The 22221-nt window shown below is 43.8% G+C and overlaps 1 protein-coding gene across 1 annotated transcript in view; it reads left to right on the top strand.

Annotated features, from left to right (window-relative positions):
- Positions 1-22221, top strand: part of UBR3 (ubiquitin protein ligase E3 component n-recognin 3) — a 390465-nt gene that overhangs the window by 58271 nt on the left and 309973 nt on the right. The window contains exon 3 of the mRNA XM_082260312.1: positions 9108-9260. Coding sequence (XP_082116438.1) covers positions 9108-9260 — 153 coding nt within the window. The remainder of the gene's footprint in view (positions 1-9107; positions 9261-22221) is intronic.

The following is a 22221-nucleotide window of genomic DNA, read 5'->3' as shown; positions in this document are numbered from 1 at the left end:
AATCCGTAAAAGTAAGTGGAGCTTTTAGGATTCCTAAGCGGTTAAGTACTGTAAAGCTTTGTTGGGCTACCCTTTGTGTGGTGTGTTTTTTTTTTTTTTTTTTTCTATAATTCATACAGTTTGTTATGGTTTCCACTTAGAATTGATTTTTTTTTTGTGTGAGTGGTAGACCTTTCTTGGGGATATACCACCTCTGTCCAAACAGGACAATTTCTTTTGGATAGACTTTTTCTCATAGCAAAATATGTAACACAATTTTCAGTTTTTCAACGCATGTAATGGCTGGAACTTTTAGAGGAATCCATCAAAAATCTCTTCTCACATGAATAAGTAGGGCGCATATAGGCGAGTTACCAGTTATGTTTTTAAGTAAGAAAAGAACCTCCTTTTTAACAAAATGTATCTAGATTTTGCTTATTCTGCTCCTGTGTTTACTATAAGCATTTACAAGTCTATACATTTGAGATGTTTTGTAGAAATGCCCGTTATTTTTGCATTACGTGGAAATCTTTCATAAATGGTGCAGTAGTAGTAATAAAAGCTTTGCCTTCTTCCAGCTATGACATCTGTGTGTGTGTGTGTGTGTGACAATTTTATTGTGGGAAGATATACAGATTGTAAGGTTTTTTTGCGTTGGCTTGTTAAAGATTTGTCCTGATAAATCATCTGAATACGTGGTTTTCTTCCAAGGCTTACAGCTGAAAATGAATATCGTGAATATTAAGATTCTAACTACTGTACAGGTTTTGTATTCAGTAATAATAAGCTATGCACTGCAAGATTTATAGAAGTCTGGTATCTTATAATTCTTAAAGTCGAACTAAACTTTCATTAACCACTTGGCAACCGCCTAATGTACTTTTATTGTGGCAAGCTGGTTCCACTGTGCAAAATCAGGTACCTGTACGTCATTTCGTACATGGGCTCCAGGGGGCTTGTAGGTGCTGCGGGAGGCGCGATCGTGCTACAATTGGCTAGAGGGGGAGCCAATCAGAGGGTCCGGCAGACCTCATGTCCACTGACCACCTGCAATCGTTCTGGAGAAACACAGAATGGCGGTCTGCCTATGTAAACGAGGCAGATCACTGTTGTGACAGGGAGGAAGACCGAGATCTTGTATTTCTGTTAGTAAGCACTCCCAGGGAACACATTTAGTGTCGGTTCACACTACCACGACTTCTCGGGCAACTGGTCAGCCTGACAAGTCGCGGTCCATTGTGTGCAACTGTTCTAATAGGAGCGACTCAGGTCGCTCCGACTTAGAAAATAGTTTCTGTAATACTTTGGGGCGACATCGGGGGGACTTGCATTGACTTCCATTATCTGAAGTCCGTGCAAGTCGTGCCGAAGTCGCGGTGCACGCGACTTCACAGGTCGTCTCCGAAGTCGTGCCGCGGTAGTGTGAACCGGCACATAACCCTTTGATTACCCCTAATGTTAACCTTCATTGCCAGTGTCATTAGTACAGTAAGAGTGCATATTTTTAGCACTGATCACTGTAATAATGTCACTGGTCCCCGATTTGTGCGCTGCAATGTCGCAGTCCCGCTAGAAGTCGCTGATCGCTGCCATGGCTAGTAAAAAAAAATGTAAATAAAGTTCCATAAAAATATCTCATTGTTTGTAGACACTATAACTTTTGCGCAAACCAATTACTATACGCCTTTTGGGGTTTTTTTTTTTACCAAAAATATATAGCAGAATACATATTGGCCTGAATTTCTAAGAAATTTAAATAATTTTTTTTTTTGTCTTTTTTTTTTTTTTTCTTTAGCACAAAAGATAAAAACTGCAGAGGTGATCAAATGCCACCAAAAGAAAGCTCTTTGTGGGGAAAAAAAAGGACTTCATTGTTTTGGGTGCAGCATCGCACGACCGCGCAATTGTCAGTTAAAGTAATGCAGTGCCGTATCTCAAAAAATGGCCTGATCATTAGGGGGTAAAACCTTCCGCCACTGGAGTGCCTACTTCTTTGAGTTTCAAATTTGCCTTGCAGCACGTCCCTCTGTAATGCAAGGGTTAAATGCTCATTAAGTCTAAGGGATGTGGATTATTGTGGTAATATCTTTCTCCTCACTTGGGCAGACTCCTTCCATCTGTGTGACTGGTCCCCTAAAGCCTCATCTATAAGACACTCTGTGGTCACACACTGACATCAGGTACAATACAGGGCCAGTAGTTTTTCACTGTACACGAAGCGTAAGCTAAGTATTACATCTTATTCCTCATCCCCTAGAGTTAATGAGCAATTCACCAATGTAGTGTTTTGTAATTCTCAAAGCTGGGTTTTAACCCTTTCCCACTCAGCACTGGCATCCCTTTTCATAGGGTCTTTATATGGGTGCAGGACAGATCAGCCGATAGCATGACCACTATGATTTGCAGTCACAGTGGCCACATGATTGGAGCCAGTCCTGCAGACGCTGGTACGGACCAAGAACTGTCTTTAAGCTCTGTGCAGCCCATGGATGCATGTGTGTGTTGTGTGGGCGATTAAAGCCCACACTCTTTGCTATCGCACATATGCATTACGTGGGTGGCAAAATTTTTGTTTTTTTGTAAAGCACCGTGAATTAAACAGGATCATATATTGGTTTTACGGTATTTAAAAATAAATAACAATATACTCTATCCTTTGTCATGTTTTTCTCCATGCAGTATTCATGTTTAGTTTGAGTTAATTTTGGCTGCTTCCAAATCAGACGTGTGCAGTAAAGGGTGGCATAACTGCAGCTGATTGAAGTGTTGTCACCATACAGTTATGCCACCCTCTCCTGCACACGTGGATACATTTTGCTGGTGTGATCACCAGGTATGATGGCATTGAAGGAAGGAGGTTTAAAGGAAATAATTGGGCCTTGTTTACACTAGTGTAAATTCTGATGCTGAGTCCCGCAGAACTGCATGACAATAGAAATCATGTTTTCAATGATGCCTGTTCACATTAATGCGACTCGGCACAGAGTGATTTTAGGAAAGGTTCCTGCACTGTGGTGTGAATCCCGCGTGATTTTTGGCCCCATAGACATCAGTATAATTGCACAGAATTTGAATTTATATGTGATTCTGATGTGATTTGGAAAGCGATTTTCAATTCTATTAACCCTTAAATCTGCTTTCAAGGAAGTGTTTGGTCCCTAAACCTGGGTGCACACTGATGCGGTGCGAGTTGAAGCGGTGCGAGTTGAATCCGTTTTGCAGTGCAAAACTCTCTCCCTCTCTCCCTCTTCCCTTGTACAAAACATATTAGAATTGTGTTCCTTTAGGACAGATGGGCGTTATGCATGCATTTCCCGTACAAGTCTCCATGGAGTTAAAAATTGCACCACTCTAAACTCACAAAGGACCCTTTTTAAAATCTCTTCATTTGCACTGCTTATAGATGAACAGCCTCCACAGAAAGTCATGTTATTTCACTTTTCATTCGATTTTTATGTGTTCTGGAGCGCATCAGAAATCGCATCAGTGCGACCCAGGGCTAAAAAGTAGTAGTAGTGGCTCGACTACTAGGCAAAAAATCAAGTACAAAAACACACAAGAAAAATCACACCAAAATTGCAAATAAGTCGCACTATATAATCGCACCTGAATCACATCAAAATCTCATCTAAGTATGAACCAGGCCTTAGACATTTGACATTACAGGAACGTGCAAACAACATTTTTTGATTTTTAGTGGTTTGTCTTTTAGATGCATGTTAACTTCCTACTGTAGCCCATGGGAAAACCTTGTTAACCCCTTTATGACGAAGAAAAACACAAATCCTAAAGTATATGTGAACCCTTACCTTGTAAAACCACGCTTTTGAGTTTAAAATAGAAATGCAAGGCATAATGTTTGTGTGTGTAAGTATATAAAGAATGTGTAAATAGATGTGTGTTTACAGTGGGTAAAATAAGTTTTGAACGTATCACTATTTTTCTAGTTAAATATATTTCTAAAGATGCTGTTGACATAAAATTCTTACCACGTCGGTAACAACCTAGGCAATCCATACATACAAAGAAACCAAAACCAATCAGTTCAGAAATTAAGTTATGTGTAATAAAGAATGACACAGGGAAAAAGTATTTAACATGCCAACTGAACCGCATTTATAGAATGTATTTATCTAGAAAAATGACGTGTTCAATACTTATTGTACCCGCTGTGTGTGTATGTTTCTCTATGTAGGTATGTATGTATTAGGGATTGATCGATTATCGGTGGGGCCGATATTAACTTTTTTTGGTATTGGTTACGAAAACTTGCCGATATGACCAATGTTGTGCGCGGAGCACACCTCATTGTGTAGGTTGCGCTTTCGAGCACTGGGCCTGCAGGTTCTGGTTTCTTAGGCCGTCTCCCTCGCCTCAGACAGTGCATGCCACGGAGGACACGCCAGCCGGCCGGCTGCAGCAGCGGGGTGCCGGGCAGCCAGTTTTTTTAAATTGCAATGGAGATGGATGCAGACAGAAAAAGTAAACGTGTCATCTGGGACTATTTCTCGTCTCAACCATCCCCAGGAAAAACAGCAGTGTGCAACACATGCACAAACAATGTGAACATGGGATCAGCAACTGCCAAAAACAAAAATCCGTCAAATCTTTGGGCCCATCTAAGAGTTCATCCTGTTGAATTGTATAATACAGCACAGAAAAAAAAACCAAACTGAATCACAAATTGAAATACCACTATCACAGACAACAATAACTGATATGTTTCAGAAGAAAACCAGGTGGCTAAATTTGGATGGAAGATCCCAACTGCTGGACAGAGTAATCACTGAGAAGATGGTCCCTGATCACCAGCCCTTTATAATGGTGCCTGACTGGATTTCAGCGGTTGATATCCATAGCTGAGCCAAGCTACACACTGAAAACTATTCTCGATCCAAAATGCTGGAAAAAATGAATCAAAAGGTAGTTGAGAAAGTAAAGACTATGCTGCAACCAGAGAATGTTGCCAACTCCCTCTCATTCATGACTGACTGCTGGTTAGGACAGAGTCACTGAGTCTTAAATGCCACTTCATTGACAGCGGATGGACGAAAAGGCAATTGGTGTTGAATACAAAAGTGATGCAAGGATCCCACACTAGGGAGTATATTAGAGAAATGTTTCTAGGCATGCTTGAAGACTGGGGAATAAACAAAGACAGAGTGATGCTTGTGCTTCGAGACAGCGGAGCAAACATGGTGAAAGGAATGAGCCTTGCTGAAGTGTCGGACCTCAGTTGCATGGCACATACCTTGCAATTTGTGGTAAATGATTGTCTGTCAAGCCAGAGAGCTTTGATATATTTGGCATACCAGAGGTGCGCAAGCCATTTCCACCATTCAATCCTTGCCAAGCAGCGACTGAGGTGCATTCATGAAGACCTTGGATTACCCAAAAACATCTTGATTCAGGCTGTTCCAACACGATGGAAAAACACTTCACATGCTGCAAAGGATGCTGGAACAGAAGCGAGCTCTTAGCATCTATTCAGGTAAACATGGAGGATATTCTTGTCCTAATGCTGATTAGTGGGACATTGTAGTAGGGATGTAACGATATCAAAATCTCACGGTACGATACAATTTCGATATTGACCTCACGGTACGATATTTATTGCGATATTGTGGAAAAGCTCACGGTATTGCTAAATAGCTCATGATAGTGTTTGTGATGATAATAGCGAAAAAATACCAACATTTATTCTGCTTTTGCCAGTCAACAGGCAATTTATTGTTGTATTTATGGATCCATGACAACATAAAACACTGATCACATAGTGCTTTTAAAGTGCAAGTTGTAGTCAGGAACATCAATATTCTGTATAGTAATATTTGGTTGCATAACTGATTCTTCTGTGCAATGTTCAAGTTAAGAAGCAGCTAGAACAATTGTAAACAAACAATAGGCAATTCCCTTTAAGTGCAAACAAAGATTTAAGATTTAAATAACCTGTAATAACAACTGCTAGACAGTTAAAGCTGCGTGGCAGCACACTCCCCGCCTGGTATCGTGAGATACCACTACACAATTATTTTCCATAAACATACAATTAACATTGCATACAGTAGAATGCTATGTAGCCCTCTCCTCTAAGCTAACTATGCTAGAGATCTAAGTGACTCCTTCACAGAACACTGAATCAGGTTAAGTCAGGTTTAAATGTGCAAGGCAAATAAAGGCAGCCTTTTAAAACTGGTATTTAGGAACATAACTTAAACTTAAATAAAATAGTCAGTCAAAAAGCCTTTAAAAAAAACACTGACCTATCATTTAGCTTATGTTCACGTTTTTCATAAGAAAGATCAAAATATCTACATTGCAAGAAAAAAAAAAAAAAAACAGTAAAAAAAATCCTTAAACTCTGGTCTATGTAGTTAACAATGATTTGTTCCGCGGGACTGTGTTTATTCCTCTTGCTTTTTGACGGACACCTGTCCTTTTAATATTGTAACCCAACCACGACGATATCTAGACGACCACGACGATACGATATCGCGATATCGTCAATATCGTTACATCCCTACATTGTAGCCAATGTCATTGAGACCCTCCTCCCCATAGAGGAAGTGACACTAGAAGTGAATCATTACGACGCATCTGTGTCATCTGTCATTCCATGTGTGAGAGTGCTAAAGATGCTGCTTCAAGAAAATGAAGGACCTAACACATGTGGCATTATAACATGTAGGCAGGTCATGAGGGACAGCCTCAACAAACGTTTTGAGAACTATGAAGAGAATACAAGTGTTGTGCTGGCATGTATATTGGATCGATACAAGAATCATGCTTTCTCTTCTGATTCTGTATTGGCCAAGGCAAAACAATGGCTGACAGATATTCAACAGTAGGTTAAGGAGGTTCCTACCGAAAATTTCAAGTCAGGAAGAGCATTTTTCTAATCTGGAAGAACAGGATGCTGCAAAAACAAATGATCAAAAAGGCAACGGACAGAAGAGAATCTTCATCGTGGTCGAATTGATGCCACGTTCAATGTTTTATTGGGGCCTCATGAGGATTCTTCTGAATCTGCAATATTTAGCCTGGATGATGAACTTCATCTCCATTTAAAGGAACCAGTAATTGACAGAAAAAGTGGTGATCCTCTTCAGTGGTGGAAAGAAAATGAGGCACCCTACAAAAGACTTGCCTCTCATGCTAGAAAATACCTCTCTGTAGCAAGTGAGTGTGTTTTTAGTGAAGTGGCAACAATATATGGAAAAAACAGAAGTCGTTTAACTGGTGAACATGCTGAAATGTTATGCTTTCTGCACTATAATATTGTTCTACTTAACTGGGAGTATTGAAGTAAGTGTAGTGTCCACTGTCTAGATTTTGTACTGCAGTAGTGATTTAAATTTTAATCGTTGCAGTGAGTGAACTGCAGCAGTTTATGCCCTTTTTCTATGTTTTTGGAAGCCTTTAATAAGTTATTATTTTTCAAGCACTTTATTTTTCACAGTTATCTACTTCTAGGCCTCGTTCTTTCAGTCACACCATGGAATAGACTAAGACGTCAGTTTTGCTGCACACGTTCTGCAAGTGCACAAAAAACAATGGTTCTTCTCTCTGCTCTTCTTCTCTAAGTGCCACAACATGCATGAAAACTGATGTCTCTGCAAGTGAAATCTGTGTGGTTTTTCCCATCAGTTTTCATGCAGGTATGGTGTGAAGAACGAGCCCTTAATGTTAAGAATTTTATTAAACATTAACATGTTCAGTACCAGATTTGTGTCAAATTGTGTTGATTTTTAGAAACTTTAAAGGTACAGAATATCGGCACCTAATATCGGCTATCAGGCTAAAGGGTGACCGAAAAATCGATATTGGCCCTGAAATAATTAGATTGGTCGATCCCTTGTGTGTGTGTGTAAGTAAATAAATACAACCCCCCCCCCCCCCAGCTGCATAAGGCGCTCCTTTTTGTTTTTTCTTAATCCTACCTAAAACATTATTACTTTCACCTTTTTGACAGACCCTGACCCTGGCACTGACCTAGATCAAACCCTGGTCTATTATTTTTTTGCACAACTCCATTTAAGAGGAGATAATAAAGGGGCAGTCTGTAAAGTAACCGATCATTGTGATAGTCAATCACAGGCTATCACAGCGACCTTGTGATCGACAGCTGGTCCTCCCAGCACTTGATCGTCAGTATGAGACCCAGAGCTGCTGGTGACAGCTCAGTATCTGTGCTAGGAGCACACTATGCAACACAAACCTGGGTATGCACATTTGCAGCTCTACAGAAAAATACCCATTTCAGTGAAGTGGCATATATGCATTTGCTATGTGGGAAGGGGTTAATTTAAAATGTAAGCTGGCTGGAGGATTTAAGTTCAGTTTCCCTAAAGTGACAAAATGAATACTGTAATGCTAAAAGGTTGCCATGTAAAGAAGAGCTAATATACATTTCTGTTCTGCTGTCCACACTGCCAATCTTGCCTTCGAGAATCCTCTCTATTTGACACACTTTTGGAACCGTCAGATGGCAGTTCTTTGCATGCTTTAGTTCTTATGCTGATCTCTGCATGATACAGTAGTGACCTAGCGGCCTGCAGAAAGGAACCATAGTAAACCTCAATATTTTTGTTTTGTTTTTTTTAATCCAGTTGTGTTTTATAGCAAAAGTTTTTTTATGTAAAGTACAAAGAACAAAAAAGTAAAAAAGCAAAGCCAACAAAACAAAAATGGGGGGGAGAGAGAAACGAGCTGCCTCGTACCATAGCATCAAGCATGTACAGATCACTACATAGACCAGCTGTTCCCATGACAGGAACAGTAAAATAAGAAGAGCTGTTCTAAGAGGCAAGAGAGGGGTACATTACTTCTATCCAGTTAGCCCAGATCTTTCACATGTATGGGGGGCATTTTGTAGGGTATAGGTATGCTTTTCATACAGATCATTAATTTCCAAAATCCACTCGCTCACCATAGGAGGGTTGAAGGAAACCATGTGAGAGGCAATAATTTATGTGCAATTAAAAGCGACCTCAGAATGGCTAATAAAGTGTTTTTTCCTTTTTTAGCTGTTTTGTAATTGTTGTCACGTATCCTTTTTTTTTTTTTTTTTTTTTTTTTTTTTTTTGTGTAGTTCCTAATCTTTTTGTGGATTTTTTTTTTTTTTCTAGATTCATCATCTGAAAAGGACCTCCAGAAGACTCTTCAGGCTTTGGAACCTCAGATCTCCTTCCTGGAGGATTTAACCAAAATGGGTGGTGCGATGAGATCAGTTCTTACGCAGGTTCTCACCAACCAACAATATTACAAAGAACTTTGCTCTGGTAAGCTTGAGAACATTTTTTTTTTTTCTGTTATTTTAACATGTACATTGTGTGAGTACCTTAATTTGACTTGAATTTTGTAATCCCCTACATAGCAGTACTCAGATTAGGAGGGAATTGGTGGGGGGTTTGTGTGACCGGAAGCCAGTTAGGCGTGCTGCGTGTAAATGTACTGACATGGGACATACTGATAGGCAAGGGCAGCTTATTTGCCCCATTTGGCTGCTGGGCGCGTTCACTGTCAAGCCAGCTGGAGGTAAAAATTTACCCCACTGTATTCATGAAATTGGCTGTAAACCTCAGATATGAAATCCAAACTAAGCTCTATAGTGTTTTATTCCCTCTCTCCAACACATTTCTCTCTGATGTCTAATTAATTTAATATCGTCATGAGTCACTTCTGACATGTTTTCCTGACTCCAAGAGCTAACAAGGTGACAGGGGAGGGGCCTCCAGCACACTGCTTGTGATAGCCAGCCACAGCTCTGTTTCTGTGTACTTTGTGCAGAGGTGTCTCCCTTCCCTCTAATTAGCTCTTACAGTGTAACTCCGGCTCCCTGCCTCCTGCTCTGTGGAGTCTGTGAAAAATCCTTTTGTTCTGAGTGGTACAAGGATGTACAGGACAAATGGCTGCAAATAAATGGGTATAACTTATCTTAAGAGAATTTGTTTCACCCATGTGTATCACCGGAGGCCAGTCACATTACTGGGTATAGCTAAAGGTTTACAACCACTTTAACTTTGAAAGAAGTTTCATCCATTTGACTGCCCTGTGTAAACTTTCAGACTGGATAGACAGACACATCTCTATATTCAGTGTTTTCTGCTTTAAGTAAAGGATCTCAAAATATTTAATTGAACAGCCTAAAGTAGCAGTGCCGATATGCAGGAATGTTGCAAGTACCTGCATTAAATCACATGATCCCTGTGAAGTTGCTTGGATCCGAAGCCTTAATTTGAGAATAAGCCCTACTCCTCCTAGTGCTAATCCTTTTTTCCCTGTCTTTCAAATGTCCGAACATTATTGGGCACAACAGAGTACAGTACAGGGGGCTGAGCTTGGGCTGGCTCTAAACTTTTGCCTTGTGCTACCGCAGCATGCATATATGTTGGTGTGCCAATATATTCTGAATGGCACCCCCAGTGCCCTAAAACAAAAGAAGGCTGCAGCACATTGTGCCATGAGACGACTGTGCATTGTGGTGCACGCTTGTCAGGGAGGGGTGAAGGGGTTTGGGCCAATTTTTGGTGGGCTGATGTGCTAGGGTGCTTTGTAAGCTAATTAAACATTTTTAAATGAATGCGCTGTCATAACATACTAATGAAAGATGGGAAGATGGTTATAAAGCCTAAACATTTTTAACCTCAATGCATTCTGTGCATTAAGGTAAAAAATGTTTAAGTAGTAGCATCCCCCCCCCCCCCCCCTTATACCTAACTGAACCCTCATTCGATCCAGCATTGATGCCCATATGCATTGGCTCTCTCCCTTCACTTTCTGGTCTCTCACAGGCTTTTCTGAGGCAACGGGAGCCCTTGGTACCTGCTGCTGTCATTTAAAACCAGTGACAAGGGGTCATGGGTGAGCCGAGCTCTGCTGTCTGTAGACACAGGCAGCAGAGCTTGGGAGTGAGCCTGCACAAGTGTCCCCATAAAAAGTGGCTTCCTATGGGGCGCTCACCAGAGAGGAGGAGCCAGAAGTGCTGGTGGGGAACCCAAGAATAGGTGGTTTGGGGCCACTCTGTGGCTCCATTGCACAGAGCAGGTAAATATAAACCAGTTTTGCATTTTAGAATCACTTGAAAGGGCCTCCATATCGGAATAAAGGTGTTGGTGGATTAACTTTTAATTGTTTGGGCCAAGTTGACCCAAATGAACTATTCCCATTGCTTAATGGTGTGGTAGCTGTGTGCGCTGTAAAATACTGTTGTAGCATTACCTACATATACAGTAGGCTTCGCTGTGTAATGGCAGCAGTACGGATGACTGCTATGTCTGCTGAAGCCGTTCAGGAGAAGTCTTGTATTTTTATTATAGAATACGAGGCTTCCTCTGATTAGCTGAGGTGGAAATTAAGATGTCATCCACCCTTCTCGCCACCTTCAGCAATCCGAGGAACAAACTACCTAAAATAAGAAAACTGTAAATTAGAGCCTGGCTGTACGTAGAACTACCAAGGCATATATAATAGATTTTAAAATGCCTCCTTTTTATCTTGGAAGCATTTTGGGCCATGTCAGGTTCTTAAAGATAGAGCTATAAATCCTCGATGGAATACCACAGTCTAGGTCTGTCTGTTGGAAAAGCAGAGTGTGAACATGTAGTGCATCCACAGGCTGCTAATGATAAGGTGTGAACGGTACTTTATAAATCCTGCACAGTAAGCAGCAAGGCAGCAGTCTACACTATTCCTGTGGGAGTCCAGATCACAGTATTATGATTAACTGATATGGCACTTGGCTCCTCTGGTTTTTAACTTGTGAAACCTAACTCTATTAAGTTCATGGTTTGATGTTTTTTTTTTTTTTTTTTTTTTTTAATCAGTCTCTTTCCACGAGTGAAGCCTTCTATTTTCTCTGCAAAAAAAAAAATAAAGATCTTAGATGTTTCCCACATGCTTTCACATTTTATTTGGGATTACCTTAATTTAAAATTACTGAAGACTTTTTATTTGAATTCCTTACATATTCTTTTTTTTTTTTTTTTTTTTAACAACAAGGAGTGCTTTATTGTGAAAAAAACATAATTACAGGCAGGAAATAAACAGTAATAGTCATTACAAGACAGAGGTCAAGAGCATTACAACACAGCAAAAAGAAATACAAAGCAGTCAATCTACGAGCTGGAAGTCAGGACCAGTGAACAGAACACCCAGCAGCAAAAACAAAACCATAATAAGCCAGATAAAATGAAAGGAAGGGAGAGGGGGGGGGGGGGGTAGAGAAGAGGGGGGAAAGGAGAAAAAAAGGGGAGGGGGGGGGGAAGGGGAACACAATGTTCAAAATCAGTCAGCTGTCCAAGGTGCCCAGACCTTATTATACTTCCAAGGGCAACCCCTGTTCATGTAAGTAAGTTTGTACATGTAAGTAAGTTTGGTACATGCGCATCCACCAACTTAAGCCAGGATGCCACATCCGGGGGGGAGGGGGCAGCCCATTTAAGAAGGATACCTTTTTTTGCATAATACAAAAGGTAGGAGATCAGCAGCTTGGAATGATGCGAGCGCTGATCATCCTCATGGATACCCAGCAATGCCAACTCTGGGGAGACCTGCAGCGATAGCCCCAGCCTGGCGTTGATGGCCCCAAAAACAGCCGCCCAATAAGCAGCTATAACCGGGCAGTCCCAGAACATGTGAAGATAAGACCCCGGGTGGGAACGACAACGAGGGCAAATATCATCCCTGTCAGAATAGATACAATGCAACCTCTCAGGAGTATAGTACACCCTATGAAGGAATTTCACCTGAATCAATTTGTCCCTGGAGGGGATGACCAACCTGGGACCCGCTTCTAAACATTCCTCCCAATCCTCCCGCTCTAATCCAGGGAAGTCAGAGCGCCACTGCAACCTTCCTTACATATTCAAGTATATGAGATTTGGATTTTTTGTTGGTTATGTTCAACTATAAAAGGTTTTTGGATTTCCAAGCATAGCAGAGCTTTCTAGACTGTCGGGGGGGGGGGGGGGGCATAGGATGGGAGGTCAACAGCTGCTGGGTATCCTCATAGAGAAATAGCCTCCCAAACAAACTGCTCATTCACTCTGTATGGGTCAAAGAACCTGTGTGAATGAGCCCTTAACCACTTGACCCCAGGAAGATTTACTGCCCTTCATTACCAGGCTATTTTTTGCGATACGGCACTGCGTTACTTTAACTGACAATTGCACTGTCGTGCTGCACTGTACCCAAATAAAATTTGTCATTTTTATTCCACAAATATAACTTTCTTTTGGTGGTATTTGATCACTGCTGCTTTTTTAATTTTTTGCGTTATAAACAAAAACAGACTGGCAATTTTGAAAAAAAAAAAAAAAAAATCTCTTTCGTTCATTGACGGACACAGCTCCTTATCTTCATGACTATATGGGTTATACTGCGCCCTACAGGAGTAGGAAACTAAGCAGAAAAAAATATGACTACAACTATGGGGCAGTCCCAAGGGTGTACTCCCACTCTCTGCTATAGGTATTCAGTTTTTTTCCGCCTGGTCAGGTGTAAGGACCTAGTTCCTTGCTGGGATCTCTGGTCCTGGCAGTTTTTTTCTTTTTAAATGGAATTTTTTGTTTCCCTCTTTTATTTGTTTAGGACTGGGCGACAAACTAAATAATCTAATTCCTTTAGGGTCCCCTCAGTCGGACCAGCGAGCGTGTGAAGACCAAAGCTCCGCATTAGGTCAGCCGCGACATAGCCCCACTGGACAGGTGCTGGCCTGCGAGTTATACGTCTCGCGAGTGCACATACAAACTGGCTTCGGCCTGAGACGCATCGTTTCCTCCAGGCTGGCAACAACCACATTATGATGGAGCGGTGATCTGTCTGGAGCGGTGCCCACCCTGTTACTGGTGTGGTAAGAAGCTATCCCCCCCCCCTCTACCCCTGGAGGGTTTTATGGTGGACATGGACCCCTCCCTGGGTAGGTCGGACCCTTTTCCTCCTATCCCTCCAAGTCAGCGTTCCCCCTGTCTTGGTGGTCTATTGGAGACCTTTACCCCCCCCCCCCCCCCATCTGCCCGCCCCCCCCCCCTTTCCTGGGGTGGACATGCCTTTTTAGGTCAGCCTGGGGTGTTGCACTGGCACTTGGGGGGGGGGGGGGGGGGATGAGCACGCCGCAGGCGACTGAACTATTGTTCCTCGGGAGAGGGATGAGCCTGGTGGGGGCGCCTGCCTGTGCCCCTTTCCTGTTGGGATAATTTTTTAGGCTGCTGGGGCCCCCTAGAGCCGGCATTTTCTTGTAGCTTTTTATGCTACAGATTGGCGCCCATGTTTGTGTAGCCTTGAGGGACATTTTCTTGTGGTTTCCCATTGAAAATAGAGGCGGCCAGGTTTTTGGAGCCAGATGGGCAGTGATTCAGCGGTAGGAGCCTCTCCTAGGCCTCTAGTGCTAATCCCTGGACATTCCCCTTCCTGATTGCCGCATGATGTGCTGTTAGTCTGGTGCTGGGAGTATGTGACTGGTGGTGAGTCCTATTTGTGGGGTTTTCTTTCTCTCTGCTATTGCAGCGATAGTGCTCTGTGCTGGGCCTTGTGGTGCCACAGCACTGTGTTGTGTCCCTTAAGTGTTCTCCACCTTTTTTTTGTGTGGTTTCCCCTCTCCACTCATGAAGAGTCCCTGGAGCATATTTCATCACCTGATCCCCTCTGAGGCTGCGGGGCCCTCCGGGTCCCAACAACCGACTGCACTGATGGCAGTCCTGGAGTGCTTGGTATCCAAGGTAGATTTGGTCCTGGGCAAACGGGCTAGCAAAAAGCATCCCCTGCCTTTACTTGTTTCCTCTGTCTCATCAGATCCAGAATCTGATTCGGCGGCCATAGATGCGAGTTACCCTTCGGGTCTGCGTCCACGCACCCCGCATTGCTCCGATACTGAGGATGATTCCTCTGCTACTCTAGCCGCACATGGGAAAGGCGCTAGTGGATGCACAGATTATATCAGTGCGGGAAACCTTAAACATGGAGAATGCAGCTAATGAAGCATCGGAGGCACAGGTCACCTTTGGCACCCACAGGTCCTCAAAAGTGGCGAAGGTGTTCCCCTTTCCCGCCTTCTTGAAAAATATTGTCACAAAACAGTGGGGGTGCCCGAAGCATTTTGCAATGCGGCACCCCTATGAGTATTCCCTCCTTAAAAATGGACAGTTCCTCCTGTAGTGGACTCCCTGGTTTCCAGGTTGAATAAAACCACCGTAATCCCGGTTGAAGAGTCCCCGGTCTTCACAGATCCGGCTGATAGGAGGTCGAAGGCTTTGACCAGCCATATGTTCGCTGTGGCTGGTTTCGGCACTTGGTATTTACTATTGCACTGGTGTCGCACGCTATGAGAGAGTGGGCAAAACTTCTATGCTGGGACCTGGAGGGGGGAACCGCTCCCCTCTGCCTTTTCGGAGCTGGCGGATCAGTTGGTCCAAGGGCTACAGTTTGTCTGTGACTCCTCTTTGGATGCTGCTCCCATGATTTCTACACTTTCTGTCTCAGCGGTGGTCCTGTGGCGTATTCTCTGATTAAAATGCCGGTCTGCGGACCAGGCTTCTAAGAAGTCCTTAACCGATCTTCCATTTGTGGGTTATCGCCTGTTTGGAGCTTTCTTGGATGACATCAAAGGCCTCACAGGGGGAAAGAGTACTCTTCTTCCTCAGGCCTCCAAGGGTAAGGAGTCCCGTGGCAGACGAGGGGCCTTTCTTTTCAGCATACAAACGGCCTTTTAGTCCCCCAGGGTCTCAAGACAAGGGATCGAAGCCCTTCAGGGCCTCTCCCGGGGGTTCTAAGAGGTCTTGGTCTGGCAAGCCCCAAGTCGGTTCTGCCAGACCTGCGAACAAGACTTCCTCCACATGAAGGAGCACCCTTGTCTGTAATTGTGGGGGGGGGGCGTCTTCGATGGTTTCCGGGTATGTGGACCTCCCTGATCCAGGACAAGTGGGTCCACTATGTCATTTGCTTCGCCTACAAGTTCGAGTTTCGATCATACCCTCAGGAAAGGTTCTTCCCTTCTAAACCTGCACTTGTCCCCGGATTGGTTAGGGTTCAAGGGGATTGTTCCGGTTCCGATATCGGAATGTTTTCAGGGTTTTTACTCAAACCTGTTTACAGTTCCCAGGAAGGAAGGCAAGGTGCGTCCCATTCTTGACCTCAAGGCGCTAAACTGCTTTGTGTGGGTACAGAAGTTCCGAATGGAATCCATTTGCACGGTAGCGGCGTCCCTACATCAGGAGAATTTCCTCGCCTCCATCGACCTCAAGGATGCCTACCTTCACATCCCAATATATGCCGCCCACCAGTGCTGCCTCCGCTTTGCCACGGGTGAGGATTATTATCAATTTGTGGTGTTACTCTTTGGTCTGATCTCCGCTGCACGGGTAATCACAAAAGTATTGGCCCTGATGCTAGCATTGCTGCGTCAGCAGGGGATAGCGGTACTGGGGTATCTGGATGATCTGGTTTTGCGAGCAGAGTCTTCGACTGTTCTGTAGGACAACTTGGAGATTACTCTGAAAGGAGTTTGGTTGGATTCTGAATCTTTAGAAGTCTGCTCTGGTTCCTTCCACAAGTCTGGACTATCTGGGTCTGACGCTGTACTCGGCCTCAGCCTCAGCCAGTGTTTCTTCCTCAGGAAAAACTTCAGAAATTGCAGGAGGCAATTTCGCTTCTGCTATCCAGCAGACGCTCATTTCTTCAGACTTGCATGAGGGTGCTGGGCCTGATGGGGGTCTACCTTCGAGGTGGCTCCATTTGCACAATTCCACACACTGCAAAAGGATATTCTGGTGCAATGGAACAAGGATTCTCAGTCTCTAGACAATCTGATCCTGTTGGGCCAGAGTACGTGGGGGTCCCTGGTTTGGTGGCTTCATTCTCCGGCACTTCGTCAGGGAAAATCATTTCTTCCCCTGTACTGGACGGTTGTCACCATGGACACCAGCCTGTCCGTGTAGGGAGGCATCCTTGGCACAGAGTGTGCTCAGGGGGTCTGGACTATGGAAGAGTCCAGACTACTGAGCAATGTACTGGGGCTCCGAGCAATCAGACTTTGTCTGGATCATTGGCCAAGTCATCTCCGGGGGTGTCAAAGAACAGATTCAATCAGACAATGCCACGGTCGTGGCCTATGTCAATCACCAAGGGGGCACAAATGGTGTCCTTGGGGCTCGGGAAGTAGCTGGCATTCTGAGGTGGGCAGAATGAATCATTCCAGCCTTCTGTTATACGCATTCCATGAGTGGAAAATTGTCAGGCGGATTACCTCTGTTCGCAGGCAATAGACAAGGGGGAATGGTCACTTCATCTGGAGGTGTTACATCAGTTATGTTTGCGGTGGGGTACTCCCAAGGTGGATCTGTTGGCCTCTCGCCTCAACAGGAAAGTGCAGAGGTTTGTGGCACCGTCTCGGAATCCTCTAGTCCACTCCACAGACGCATTAGTGGCTCCTTGGAGTCAGAATCGACTGATATACACCTTTCCTCTTCTCAAGCTTCTGCCGAAACACCTGTGCAGGATCAAGGCAGAAGGGATTCCGGTCATCCTAGTGGCTCCAGACTGGCCTCACCCGTCTTGGTACGCCGATCTAGTACGGCTGGTCACCGATGCTCCTTGGAGACTTCCTCTCAGGGAAGTTCTGTTGTCCCAAGGGCCAATCTTCAATTCGGCTTTACAGTTGCTGGCTTTGAGGGCTTGGCTGTTGAAAGCCAGGTGCTGAAGGATAGAGGGTTGTCTGAATCTGTGATTTCTACTCTGTTAAATGCTGGAAACTCTACTTCTAGGAAGATTTACCATCATACTTGGGAAGTTGTACATTGCATGGTGTGAACCCCTCAGGGTTCACCCTCGCTCACTTTCCGTGACTCGGAACTTGGCTTTCCTCCAATGAGGGGTTGAGCAGCGCCTGGCCTTGAGTACCATCAAAGGCCAGGTCTCGGCCTTGGTGGTTTTCTTTTAAGGTCCATTGGCCACACATTCCTTGGTGCGTATTTTTATCCAGGGAGTTAGACACTTGGTTCCTCCAGTGCGGTCTCCGTTGCCGCCGTGAGATCTCAATTTGGTGTTGTCGGTTCTCCATGAGCCTCCCTTTGAAAATTTACGGGAGGTTCCCCTACTTACCATATCCCAGAAGGTGGCCTTTTTCATGACTATCACTTCTGCGCTCATGTTTAATACTGCTCTGGGACATCCTAATGGTTAATAGGATTCTGGAGCTGTGTCCGTCAATGAACGAAAGAAAAAATGGGATTTTTGACTTACTGTAAAATCTTTTTCTCTGATCATTGACAGACACAGCTCCCACCTCTCTATTGGGTTGGGTTATTTTTCTTCTGACACTGCTTGCAACAAAACTGAATGCCTATAGAAGTGTGTATATCCTCGGAGACTGTCCCATAAGCGTGGTAAAGCTTTTTCCTGCCTAGTGTCCTTCTCCTGTAGGGGGCAGCATATCTCAATGGTTAAGATTCTGGAGCTGTGTCCGTCAATGAACTAAAGAGAAAAGTATTTTATGGTAAGTCAAAAATCCAATTTTTTTCTGCAGTAACTTTTTCATTATCTAAAGAAGTACGAGATTGGTAAAATAACAAACCCTCACACATCTCCATGCTGTAGTATCGGTGTCCCAAGTGCAGCTGTCCCACGCTTGCTCCAACACTGAGAAATAATCAATCACATGTCCACGGTTTGCCCTCTATCTGCTCTTTGCGGAGAGCAGTAATGGTTAGTCACTGTTCTCCGCTCTGCTCGTCTGGCGATCACTGGAATGCCAGGCTGGGGAGGGGGTTGGGCGCCTCTGGTTGTGGCATTCAGCTATGCACTGAAAGGTGGAGCCAGCTGTCGCTCAGTTAGCTAGGTGGATCTCAACCATTTTGTTGGAATGCTTACAAAGGCTGGGACAGCTCTTCCCCTTTAGCTGTTAGCAGGCAATAGCTGCTATAAGCACTCTGAAGATTGAAAGTAAGTGTACACCTGTGATCCAAGAGAGGATTATGGCATAAAAAGCGTTGGCCATACTTCTCGGTTAAGTTATCAATTTAAATAACTGATCAGTAGAAGGTTACACATGGCTTGAGTAAAAGGTTTTTGCTTAAAACGGTACAGTTGCTTTTGTTCTTTGAATGTTGTACATTATGGATAATTTTTTATGTAAATTAATTTGCATTATTTGGATATCATATACAGTATCTCACAAGTGAGTACACCCCTCACATTTTTGTAACTGTTTTATTCTATCTTTTCATGTGACAACACTAAAGAAATGACACTTTGCTACAATGTAAAGTAGTGAATGTACAGCTTGTATAACAGTGTGTTTTCTGTCCCCTCAAAATAACTCAACACACAGCCTTTAATGTCTAAACCGCTGGCAACAAAAGTGAGCACACCCCTAATCAAAAATGTCCAAATTCTGCCCAATTAGCTATTTTCCCTCCCGGTGTCCTTTGACTCATTAGTGTTACAAAGTATCAGGTGTGAATGGGGAGTAGGTGTGGTAAATTTGCTGTTTTCGCTCTCACACTCACATACTGGTCACTGGAAGTTCAGCATTGCACCTCATGGCAAAGAGCTCTTTGAGGATCTTAAAAAAAGAATTGTTGCTTAATTTGCTTTACATAAATATGGCGTAGGCTGTAAGAAGATTGCCACGACCCTAAAACTGAGCTGCAGCACAGTGGCCAAGACCATACAGCGATTTAACAAGGCAGGTTCCACTCAGAACAGGCCTCACCATGGTTGACCAAAGAAATTGTGTGCACATAATCAGCTAATGAAGGGGGGGGGGGGGGTGTGTATCGCGCTTCAGGGAAAACTAAAAGATGGTGTTCACTCGATAGTGATAATAAAAATCAATGTGCATATAAAAATAATATAATATAACTTCTGTGATTATTGTCCAAAATCAATCCACAATTATTACGCACTTAGATATGTGAATGAATAAGCAGTAATGGTGACAGCACTTCCAAAATATATATATATATATATATATATATATATATATATATATATATATATATATATATGTGTGTGTGTGTATATGTATGTGTGTGTATATATATATATATATATGTGTGTGTTCTAGTGCTATATTGACAATCAATTATACTTTAAAAGAATACATTAGCGGTGAATAAAGTGACAGGTGCTCATAGATTGCAAACAGATACAGATAAGTATCTATAAAGTGTCCCAGTAATGTCCAAATCATGTGACCCGCACACGCAGTGTTTCTTCTTATTTATCTTCGTTGTTCCACCTCCACCTTACACCAGATATTTGTGGGGGTGCATCTTACTCCTTAACCCCCTACGGGGGTATTAGCCTCTCACCTCAAACTGAACAGGAATGCGCCTTATGATATATTATGGCTCTCCTTTTCCAATCCTTCTCCAAACCCACTTCACATATGGGGGATGGTGATAGCCTGTTCTCTGGATCGGGGCAAGTAATCTCTGGAAAAAAAAGTGCTTATATAGTGCAGTATTTTCGTAAAAACATTTATTGAAAAGAATATATATAATGCACTCACACATAAAAGGGGGGTTTAAGAGCATACAGACGAGTACAGCTATCCTGCGGACTGTCTCTCCGCTTCCAACGTCGCTTCCGGTATACCGCCCTACGTGTTACGCCACTTCCGGTCACGTGGCTTCTTCAGGGGGTCTTAATCATAATCCGCGTCGTATCCAGAGGTTGTCTTTGGGAAATAGACGTATGGAGTGCTGGCAGCATTGCTGCAGAGGTTGAAGGGGTGGGGGATCAGCCTGTCAGTGCTCATACCATACGCCGCACACTGCATCAAATTGGTCTTCATGGCTGTCGTCCCAAAAGGAAAGCCTCTTCTAAAGATGATGCACAAGAAAGTTTGCAAACAGTTCACTGAAGACAAGCAGACTAAGGACATGGATTACTAGAACCATGTCCTGTGGTCTGATGAGACCAAGATAACTTATTTGGTTCAGATGGTTTCAAGCGTGTGTGGCGGCAACCAGGTGAGGAGTACAAAGACAAGTGTGTCTTGCCTACAGTCAAGCATGGTGGTGGGAGTGTCATGGTCTGGGGCTGCATTAGTGTTGCTGACAATGGGGAGCTACAGTTTGGAACCATGAATGCCAACATGTACTGTGACATACTGAAGCAGAACATGACCCCCTCCCTTCGCAGACTGGGCCACAGGGCAGTATTTCAACATAACGACCCCAAACACACCTCCAAGACGACCGCTGCCTGGCTAATGAAGCGGAGGTTAAAGGTGATGGACTGGCAAAGCATGTTTCCAGACCTAAACCCTATTGAGCATCTGTGGGGCATCCTCAAACGGAAGGTGAAGGAGCTCAAGGTCTCTAACATCCACCAGCTCAGTGATATTGTCATGAAGGAGTGGAAGAGGACTCCAGCGGCAACCTGTGAAGCTCTGGTGAACTCCATGCCCAAGAGAGTTAAGGCAGTGCTGGAAAATAATGGTGGCCACACTAAATATTGACACTTTGGGCCCAATTTGGACATTTTCACTTAGGGGTGTACTCACTTTTGTTGCCAGCTGTGTAGACATTAATGGCCGTGTTGAGTTATTTTGAGGGGACAGCAAATTTACGTTATACAAGCTGAATACTCTACTTTACATTGTAGCAAAGTGTCATTTCTTCAGTATTGTCACATGAAAAGATTTTACAAAAATGTGAAGGGTCTACTCACTTTTGCGAGATACTATACATTATATATATATATATATATATATATATATATTAGTGGTGCACCGAAATTTCAGCAACCGAAATTTGCGGCAGAAAATGGGCTTATTCCATTTCGGGCTGAAAATGGGTTAAAGATGGCCACTGCGGGCGCAGAGCAGGTTTCAAAAGACCCCCCTCTGGCCGGCAGCCCGCCTCCCGGTGATGTCACTACTATTACGATGTGCATGAATGAACTAACACACCGGTCGGGCGGGCGAGTGGCCGGCAATAGCTGTAACTAAGTGAGCGCTTCACTTCCCTATCCGGCGGGTATCTCCTCTGACAGGGAAGTGAAGGGGTCACATAGTTCTACCTATTAGCGGCCGCTCGCCCGCACGGTGTGTTAGTTCATTCATGCACATCGTAGTAGAAGTGACATCACAGGGAGGCGGGCCGCCGGCCAGAGGCGGGTCTTTTGAAAGGAAGGACACAGGAGGAGCTGAGAGGAAGGAGATTGTATCCTTGGGATGGGGAGGGACGCTGAGGCAGTGGGGGGGGGGGGGGGGGGGGAGAGGAGGCGAGCATACCAATG

The sequence above is a fragment of the Pelophylax lessonae genome, assembly GCF_965119305.1.
Source record: "Pelophylax lessonae genome assembly, chromosome: 6".
Lineage (NCBI taxonomy): Eukaryota > Metazoa > Chordata > Amphibia > Anura > Ranidae > Pelophylax > Pelophylax lessonae.
This window is presented reverse-complemented; position numbering and strand designations above follow the sequence as displayed.